Raw genomic sequence first — 11069 nt, 5'->3', positions numbered from 1 at the left:
CTAAAGGATTCTATGATTTTATGAAATTAGTAAGAAAACCAGTAAAAGGAGTTTTTGTAACAGATGTCATTAATATATCCATGTTCAACGAATAAGCAGCACCATTCACTCTGCTAACAATCAACACTACAAACATGCTGTTCTTATATTACAACACTTCTGATAACCTGTACCCTCTCATCTTGTGTCATTCCACGTCCACAGAAAGTTTTGCAATTCAGAGACCTAAAGAATATTTCTTATATATTCCTTCACATACCATCAAGACCATTATGATGGCTGTAGTTTCTTTTTCCCAAAATGCTTAATGAAGAGTGACTGGAAGGTGCAAGCAGTCGCTTTGCACTTGGACTCTGAAGGCTTGGTGTTGATCTGATTACATTGGGCTTCACTGCAGGATGAATCTCTGAGAAAAAAAAAGAGAGGGAGAAATTATACATACTTGATTTTACAAATAAATAAAAATAGCCTATTCAACATATTAAATTGATATTTAAATTTCCAGTGAAAGGAGTTTCTTCTTCATGAGTGTGTTTACAGGACCTTGAATAACACTCCAAACACAAGTAGTTATATCTACATTTCTTTCACATAAGAAAAATCTATTCCACTTTATATTTCCCAAGTTCAATACTATGGTTTAGATATTTAAAGATTTCAGAGGCTGAAGAGATAACACAAATCAATCTGAAACAGGTTTGTGTTTACATTTTCCTGCCTTTTTGAGGTTTGTATTGGAGCTACATGCCTACAGACTTTTTAGCAAGCAAATAAAAGTATTTTACTATAGTAAAATCACCTCAGCAGCTCAAGGTATTAAATCTTCTCTGCCACAATAAGAAGCTTTAAGGGATCCTCCTCCCAAACACAAGTCAGCAGGTGGAAGAGTCAGGGGGTCTAAAACTACCCTCAAAACTGCAGCAGAAACACAAAAATCATTAGGACTGCACTGGGTTCCCCAGGTACTGCCAGACTCCCACACAGAGACACTACTAGGGAGCTACAAACATCCCAGAGTTACCAAATATGGTTCACAGAGCAGGATTATTTTGGAGGAGGAGGAGGAATGGTGGGTAAGATGCAGTGAAGCGCATCTGAGCAGCACACTTCAGGGTGGCAGCTGCTGTGTTTGCCAAAAGCTGATACAGCTGTATGGAGACTTCTCAGTTTTCTGCCAGATAAAAGTGGCCAAAGGAAGCATCAGCAGAGTCTGCTTGTCCTTTGCCAGACATTTGCTGAACCAACGAACTTATTCCCATCACACATTAGGGTTCAAAATGCCACCACTGGGCACGTCCTTAGACAGACCCAAATTTGCGAGGGAAGCCAGAATGCCTGAGGTCAGGTCCCCATCCCCCTGACACAGCCACAGGGCACCAGCTGCCACCACTGCTAGGCTGTGAGAAGCTTGCAGCCACCTGAGTTCCCCACCGAGCAGAAGAGACCTTTGGGCTGAGAACAGGAGGGCAGAGGGGCTGGATCAGCAGAGTCAGCTGCCCAAGCAAAGCAAGAGCAGAAGACAAAACTGAAGCACTTTCTCATTTGCAACCCAGGTGTGCACCTCCTGTATGCCTCTTTGTGCTTTTCTCTTTACAGGACAAAGCACAGAAGCTGGGAATATGCAAAAGCCAAAGTGAAGCCATGTACCCAAGGAGGAGGCTCTCCAGCTCTTCTATGCATGGCTATGATGCAGCAGAAAGAGAAACCATTGCACAAAGTTAAAATCTCCTGCTAACAGCATTTCTCTTTCAGAAATGCCAAGGAAGGTTGATAGCCCAATGCTCACCTGCCTGGCCTCACACTCTCACTCCCATGGAAAACCTTCACATGCAGCCTGCAGGTACCCAACCCACCACCTACCCTGACTAGCAACTGGCCGTGGCTACAGGGGAGGCTGGGAGTGCACCACAAGAAGTTGTGACAACCTTTAAAAGACAGATACACAAAAGTGGGACAGCCAAACTGTTTCATGGGTATCCAAAAGGGTGGAAAGGAGTAGGATGGCCACAGGGACTCGCAGGCTGTACTGGGAACAGCATGCCAGGAGGAGACAATGCCAACAACTTTCACATTTGAAAAGGCTTAATTGTGAAGTCTTTTAATCACTGATTTGATCAGTGCTTGTAATCATACTCTTAAAGCATGAATGCTCTCATCCTAGATGCTTCAAGAGGGTCAGATAAAGAGTAGAGTAATGCACAGGCAAGTGTTAGAAAGGCAGAGAGCTGGGTATGGATAATTGCCTCAAGGCAGCCCTGCAGACCTGGGGGGGTATGTAAAGGCTAGTTTGATGTCACCTGTCTTCTCAGCCCTCAGCTCTTACTGCCATTCCCTGCAGTACTCATCTGCTTTTCACAGAAAAGAGTTTAGGAACACCAAGCACCCAGCAGATTTCATGGCACATCCCATTTTTCTTGCTGTGGAGAACAAGTGCCTGTTTTGGTTTTTTTACTGAAATGGGAACAGAGGTATGCTTAATGTTATGAACACTACTGATTGCTAAAGCAAACTTTAACCTGAAATAGGCAGGTTTGTGCCATTTATGGAATATGATTGGAGTTTGGATTCTAAAATGCTCATTTGACAATCTTTTCCCACTTTCAGAAGGAAATTGTTCATTTTCAGGGCTAACACCACTACAATATTATTTGCCAGAGATCCAGCAGCAACCACAATAATCCCAGAAGCTGCATTAACATACAAGAACTCATAAAACTCTTCTGTCTGCAGCATACAGGAGGCATAATTTTATCATTTTCAGGGACTTTAGAGCCCTAATGGCTCAATGGTTGGACTTGATGATCTTGGAGGTCCCTTCCAACCTAAAGGATTCTATGATTCTATGAATGAACAGTTGAAGAAAGAAGCATTTCCTTTGACTTTTCTTCATTTTAGAGGTCACTAATCCTCCACTGGCTTACCACAAAGGCTGTCCTTTCTCTTTCTGCAGCAGATGTAGGTAGCAAGAGCAAGCACACCTTTTAACTTCTAGAGATGAACTTCATTAAACAGCCAGAACCACTTCCCAAGGGATTGAGTCCTTCCTGTGGCATCTTTATACCTTACACTCATTCATCCTCTACACAGAGACTTGCTTCAAACATTTGCATGCTTTAAATCAGCACTAACTAGTTGCTTTATCACACCTGAGAGGGGTAATAAGGCATTCAGGGGTTTTGCCTGAATTATATTAACCCATCTTACCTCTGTATTATGGAATAATAGTAATTTGGGATCTTTTAACTCCTGTTGCTCTTATCCTTGTTTTACTGCCTAATACTTCACTGAAAATATCCTAGTCACCTGCACCTTCTGCTAACTCAGAGAACTAACATCTAAATCATCCCTTTATCCACACAACAAATAACCAGCTGGCCAGAATCAGACTGTATGATCCTTTCTGAAATAAAAATGAGTATGAAACAATACTTGAATGATGTATTAGGAGCCCTTTCAATGAGACCAAGCTGCAGCCTTGAACAAGTCAATAGCAGTAACTCTACAAACTCCTCCCATTTCAACTAATGCCACTTGGAAAAAAAAAATTAAATAAATCCAAAGCAAACAGAAAAGTTGGAGTCTGCTTAAATAAGCATCCTGAATTCCAGATGTGCTTAAGCAGCTGCATCTCATTCTCATCTTGCCTCCTCACCGTGCATCCCAGCTGGAAATGTGAGCCTGGTTTCCTCTTAACCAGGAGGCAATATAGGACAACTCATGGGGTTCAGCTTAGGGGGTTTGTTTAATCAGTACAGTGATGACTGAAGAGATTACAGGGGATTAGCCCCAGCTCTCTAGAGGACAGGGCATATTTCTAATGCTTAACCTGCCACACTTGTGGAACTGGCAGCCAAGAAGCAGAACAGGGATAAAGGGAAGCAATGACTCAGGATGTGCAGAGCACTGAAATCCTCTGTGCCTTACCAACAGGGCTGAAAACAGCAGTGCCTTGAGACACACAGTTAACTGTATGCCAACGTCTGTAGGAAAGGCATAGAAGGAGTTCTAAAAAGAAAACAAATGCCTCCTGTACAAGTTACAACATATTTAATACTAAACTTTAGGAGAAAAATAATGCAAGCCTCACTTATTCACTGGGACATTCAAAAATCCCAAATTAAAAAAAAAAAAAATCAAAAACTAAACTAAAAAGCACCACCCAAGATAAATGGCAAAGAAAAAGCCATTTTCTAGCCATCCTTACACAGCTAATTCAGATCCATGTATTTAACTACACTGGGTATGCTTCATATACTCTGTAACATGTATTTAACACATATTAAACTGTAGCAAGATCTCCTCACTTCCCATACAGTGAAACACCAAGCAGCCTCTCCAGATACCAGGCATATTTTAACACTGTTCATCTTCTACAAAACCTTCCCCTACATACACATAATGCTGCCTGACACCATTCATCCATTTACTGCTGTGAAACCTACAGATTTATGCCTCTGGAGGTACCAAGGCCACCCCTCACTGTCTAAATAACATAGCACTAAAACCATGCAGCATCTTCTAAGGTTACACACGCAGCCATTTCTTCTTTGGACTGCACAGGCTGGACAAATTGTTTCCTGTCTGATGGTTCCCCTTACAACCACAGCTCCACCAAGCAACCAAAGCAGTCCTTTCCTCACCACCCTAATGGCCACACACATAAGGCACACAGCTGGGATGTTATTACCACTGGATTTATTTTTTTTTAAACTCCAGGGCAGAAAGAATCAGAATTCAGTGAGAGTGTGCATTAATTCTTCATTACCCAGTTTTCTGAAGTTTGTATTTTGTTAAAATTGATGTTCTGGAAGAATGGTTACAACTACATTAACAGTTGATTGCTATTTCAGTAAGTTAAGAGACTCTTATTGCTTACTTTGTTCTAGTACAAAACCCCCTTCTGTTGATTGAAATTTTGAGCAAAACTCTTACACTGAGCTCTACCCTCATCTCTGCTTCTGTAGAATGAGATTATTAAACTGCAGAATTATTCATTGCTTCTCTGATCAATGGATTCATTTCTGTATTCCCTTGAGGATTAACAGAAAGCCTCTGGGAAATCTCATTTCTTATTATGAATTTGTGTACATTTTTAATAGTCAGTGGTGGTTCCTTGCAAAGAGGATGATTTTCTTTTTTCAGTAAGAAATCATAATTATTAGAATTTCTCCCTTCCCTATTTCCTTATGTGAGTTCATTGCCCTCTTGTTTGTGACCTCAGTACAGATTTAATCACATCTTTTGAAATTATGTCATCAAATTAAAAGATCAGTGTCTTAGTGTGGCTGAGGTCTCCTCCTTTTAAGTACACAGGAGTACTACAAGTAGATTCATGGGCTCAGCAGAGCAGCACTGAGCATACTGAGTATCACCCCTTTGAGCAACTATTTATTTTTTAGACTACCAGACTATTTTTCACAGTCTAAATTATGTCGAGTTTCACTCTACAATTTTAAACCACAAGAAGGCCTCCTGCCTGCATGCTGCAAGTTCAATCATGCAGTTCTGCAACAGATAGCAGACCAGAATTTTTAATAATTTATTACCTTTATAGCTTGCTTGTTACTAAAAACATAAATCTCTCATTCTATACATAAAGGATTTTTAAGTATCAGTACACACCGATACTTAATTTTCTCTGGAGGCAGATACGCACCTAAATACCCAATGATACATGACAGTGGTTTTCTGGTGCTTTTTATCTTGAGAGGATTTCCAGCAAGTTCACAATGTCGATCTGCATCTGAGAATTTTAAAGAATAAAACTCAGTTTAAATATCTTACCATTACAATTGTAATTAGGACACACCAAGCAGTTTCTGACTTGCGTTTTTAACACAGATTTCTTTCTTCCTTTTAGTACGTGTTCTTTCTTTCATCAACAGGAACAATGATGGATATTTAAAGGCAGGACATGTCCTCCAATCATGCAAGTTATGATTTTTACTTATTTATTTTTAAAATTAAAGTATGTTCTAACACAAAATGGATTGCATTTCTTACAAAGTCTTTTTGGAAACAGCTAAGCAGATGAAACACTGATGAAAACATGAGTACTAAAATAAAAGCAGCTCTGGTTATTAAAGATTATTTACATAGAATTCTTCATTGTTTTCTACAAGCTTGTCTGGCTCTAATTAGGGTAATACAGTGGTAAGAAGGATTTAAAGTCGGGACTACTGATTTCTGTCATGTCTTGCATGGAACAGTGTTTCATATAATTCTTAATAAGTAAAAGAACATGGGATCTATCATGGCAAAAGGCAGCTTAAAACCAAAACAAACACAAAGCCTTTTACTATAAGCTTTTGAACAAAGTGGTCAGTTGTAACCAAGTAGGACACGTGCTCAAAGGTCTCTAAGATCCTAACTTCCTGCAAAGCAAATGAAAACAAATAGTTCAGCAACTACCTTAAATTTGATGCTACAACTATGAACTCACACCTTTAAAGGCACTATGAGTACACAAGCAGAGAAACTGCCTAGATGCTTCAAACGTAGAGTTACTACAAAGAGGTTCACTCTTAGGGGGGTCAAATTAAGGCAGAAAAATTCACAAGATCCTAGGTTTCAATAAACAGCTTCAAGACTACTGGAACTACACTGTATTTTTTTTTAACTACTCATAATGATTCTGTTTTCCAAAAGCACATAAGTAATCCCCATATATGATGTCCCTGGAACAAAGGTATTCTGTTTTGCACAAAACTGTATTCATATGCTGTTTGTATAGATGTAGAATTATCTTACATGGAATTACTTCCCACATCTACATACCTGAATATACACCTCTCTTTTTATAGGTTTCATGTATGCACATACAGATCTGCATTTTCTGACATGCTTTACAGGAGCTACATATTAGAAATAGCTTATAATAATTATAATTCCACTTTGTGTCCACCTCGTGTTAATCAAAATGTTTCTCTTTACCTCATTCCAGCACACAAGATGAAGTGCAGAATCACATGAAGAGGCTAAAACACTCTATACAACAATTTAGAATCTCTTTATATTTTCTACCTACTCTCTGCAAAACCCACGTAGGTCACAAAACCACAGTAATGACTGAAATAAGTATTTCAGTATGTTCACAGAAGTTTTTAGTGTAGTAAATGCACAAGTTATTTCACTATATTAAGGAATCTAGTTGAAATTCTGGAAATGCTAGCTCATATCTGGGCAATCCAAAACTTCCAGAGCCTAACGAAGTACTTTTATTATTTTATCTTAATAACAAAATACAATGTTCTCAGAATTAAAAAAAAAAAAAAAGAGAAAGGGGAAGAAAAAAAAAAAGCAGCACTGAATCTGGTGCCTGGGGTATTTTTAATATTCCACAACACTTAAAAGTATTTTAAGTGACAAAGTAGAACGATGTGTCTCCACTGTCTCCCTTAGTAAAATAAGCACAGACGATACAGCAAGTATTTTATAGTTACTTTGGGAACTGTAAAGCACCACCAAAGAAGTAATTAGCAAGAAAATTTTCCATCTACATGTCTTCACTGTAAAAAAGCCACAGTGAATCATGATGGGATATTAATACGCTGACTGAGAACACAGACTGCAAATACAGACTGCAAAGAGAGCAGAATTTCCACACTTGAGGCAAAGCATGTTCACCCAAGGCACTGGGTGTATATTCCAAAGCACACCTACCTATTTAAACAGTTAAGTATGTTTAACAGCAGCAAACTTTAATCCAAGATATGGTACTCCTTTTAAAAAGATAAAAAAGTTTATGATCTTTATGCTCTACATACAGAAAAGCACAAAAGTTAGATCGTGCATCACTCTCAAGTGGAAAATCATAGAAGAACATTTAGGTAGGAAGCTATCAAAAACAAAACAAAAACCAAGTCCTAAAATCAAATGCAGGCTTCCACATGAACAAACAAAATCTGAGTAAGATCAGTGAAGGAGTGGAAACTGAGGAAAAAAATATATTAAAAGAGTATTATATTTGATATTGTATTTTCTTTAAACATCAAAAGCAGCAAGTGTGCTAGTGCCTGTAGCAGCAGGACATGACCAAGGTGTGAGGAAAACATAAAGGCATAGAAGAAAAGCTGAACACATTTTTTTACACCAGTGCTCACTGCAGAAGAACTTAAAAAGCCCAATTCCAAAATCCTTTTACAAGGAAAGTATGAATACTGTGTCACATCGTATAGGAAGTATTTCAAACCCAAGTGGTTAATGAATAAAAGCAAGTTACCAAGGCCAGGTGGAATTAATCCAAACAAACTGCTGAGCACGTGCACTGCTGGTGTTTAATGCTTAAACTGGTCTTGGTTCAAGAACACAAGAACGTGGCAGATGTGATAACATTGAGTAAGTAGGTCTGCAGACTGGCAAGAAGGTTGAACTATTAATAGAGGCATTCAGTTAAATATGGAAACATCAAGGGAGCCAACAAAGACCTTGTGAAGGGAAAACATGTTTAATGTGATCACACTATTCAGCAGCATGTTCTTGCAACAAGGATGATGACTGCTTATGGGGCCTTCCTAGCACAAGCACAGCCAGAACGGTGACGGAGGTGACCCTTCCCCTCAGCCCCTCTGAAACCACATCCAGGTCGTGTTCAGCTCTTGGATCCCTGCTACAAAAGAGACATGGGCATACTGGAGCAAGCCCAGCTGTTGTAGAGTCACCAAGCTGGGCAGGGGCTAGAGTACAGGACATACAAGGAGAGTCTGAGGAACTGGGTCAGGTCGTTCTTGAGATGAGAAGGCCAAGGGGAGACCTAGTGGCAATGCATAGAGAAGACCGAGCCAGACCCTTCTCAGAGGTATGTAGGGATAGGGCAATGTACTACTGCTGTCTGTAGCAACAGACAGAAGCTGGGAGATGGAAAATTCTTGTCAGAGGTACAGAAAAGATCATTTACTATGAGGATGATCAGACACTGGAACAGGTACCCAGAGAAACTGTGGAGTCCCCATCCTTAGAGGTACACAAACTTCATCTGGACAAAAGGCCCCTGAGCACATGGACTTCATGAACGGGGTGGGATCATAGACCTCAGAGGTCCTTTCCTACCTGTATATCCTGAAAACCAGTGACTGCAAGTGTCACAGGTTTGCCAGGACACTCTGAAGGAATCATGACATGTACACATATACCTGATCTGGCATTCAAGTTGGCATTTCAACAAACTGTGTCACCAAAGACCATTGGTGTCCAGCTGTTACAAGCTAGAGAGAATTTTTTTAATTCAGAGATTAATACCTGATTAAAATTGTCTGTGTAATCCCCAAAGGATCTGTGCTGTTTAACACACAGACATCAGACAAAGAGGTAATCAGAGAGTTAAAGTTTCTTGCTAAGCAATTACCGAGCATAACCAAAGCTAAAACTGATTGCTGAGGTTATCAGCAGCATCAAGCAATGAGTGCAAATTAATTCTTAAGAAGTACAATGACTATAACATACAGATATAACAATGGGTTCTACATCACCACCACCCAGAAAACAATTCATGGAGTGTCAACAGCATTCTAAAAATACCTAGACAATACTTAAGAAAGGTCACTTAGAAAGAAATTAAATTCAGACTGTTAGAAATTATGATTAGAAGAAAACAGAAAATGTGACTCTAAAATGATGGGAAACCTGTATCTTGAAGTGTGTGTAATTTGGGGCAACATAACCCTAAAGTGGATACAGTACAATTAGAAAAACTAGAGGGAACAACATTACAACCCACAGTGTGAAAGGGGTTCTGTATGAGGTTTTAAACAGACCAAGTTCTTAACCTAGAAAAGTGATGAAATCAGGAATGCTGTAGAGAAGATAAGAGTGAATTAGGCTTGTTCTTTTAGATTAGAAAGGGTTTTCTTAATAATTTCCTGTTTTTAAACTAGATTTGTAAGTCTCTTAAGCTTAGAGAGATTCTCATTGTAGTTATTTTTTGACATTCTACCATGTCAAAATTCATATTATCAAATTAATGTACCGTGCTCTATGTATTCACTGAATTGTATTCTTGGAAACTTTGGTGAAAAATAGTGTATTTAAATTATTTCACCAGCTATTAAAATGTAGCACAAATTGTATTCATAGATAACAACAGAAAAAATATCTTCACCCTAGATGCTGCAGCCAAAAGACCTTCCAGAGCTATAAAAATCAAAGATGTACAACACTGTTTGTGACCCAAGACCCATAAATGTTCCTCACTTCAGCTGAATGGGTAGCTTTATGTCAGTAAAACACACGTTGTGTAGCTTACAGAGACAAACCAGTAACATTTTTGCATATTCTACTTAATTTTCCCATGTCTTCGTTTCATCAAACCATAACAAGCAAGCACTGTGCACCAAACTTGTTATTAAATCTGCAAATTTCAAAGTCAGTTAAATTTTCATCAAGAGCAGTATTCCCATTTCCATATAATTTTAGATGTATTATAACATATTATCATCCACTGAAAACACAGTAGTGCAGTTACCCAAATTTCAATCAATACATACAGTTATATTGATAAAATAATATCTGAGAGCAAGGGAGGAAAAAAAAATCATCCCTCAACCATTTTCCTGTACTGAAGTAAGAAGGTTCACAGATGAATGGCTCACTGCCATGCATCTATCAACATGCTTGTAAGCTGGAAACAGATCCAATCTTGTCAGCAACCGTCTGGAGAAGAATGCCCACTTTGGTTTCCTCTAATTAAGAGACATTCTATAGACAGGATGGTTCTGCTTAACTTCCTAAAAAATCCATGCAATATATTCAATTGAAAAGGAAGGTATTTTGCCTAATTTTGAGCACGGGCATTTCTTCTTTCACCAATTCCAATTATTCCTGAAAATCCATCAGACAAGTTTATTGTCAACAACTACAGCAGGTCTATTACCTTCAGACAGAACAAAGTCTGAGATTTCCACAAGAGGCTGTGCTCCTAGCAGGAGATGCTGAGCCTTCTCAGCCTCCTGGGGACCATCTCTAGATTGAACTAGAATGTAAATGGATCATCTCCACCACCTCCTGCTGGCTTCCAAGCAGGGGTCATGCTATATGGTTCACTAATGAGGAAAAAAAAAAGAAAATCTAATTCT

General features: G+C 39.0%; 1 protein-coding gene across 1 annotated transcript in view; it reads right to left on the bottom strand.

Annotated features, from left to right (window-relative positions):
* Window positions 1–259: 259 nt before the first annotated feature.
* The window catches only part of LOC103772567 (metastasis-associated protein MTA3-like), a gene marked incomplete at both ends in the record, with an annotated part of 45374 nt that continues 34564 nt past the window's right edge, over window positions 260–11069 (bottom strand). Inside the window, 2 exon segments of the mRNA XM_008939902.1 lie at window positions 260–406; window positions 5657–5743. Of these exon segments, the coding sequence (XP_008938150.1) occupies window positions 260–406; window positions 5657–5743 (234 nt within the window).

This window comes from Merops nubicus, unplaced genomic scaffold (assembly GCF_000691845.1).
Source record: "Merops nubicus isolate BGI_N331 unplaced genomic scaffold, ASM69184v1 scaffold1065, whole genome shotgun sequence".
NCBI lineage: Eukaryota > Metazoa > Chordata > Aves > Coraciiformes > Meropidae > Merops > Merops nubicus.
This window is presented reverse-complemented; position numbering and strand designations above follow the sequence as displayed.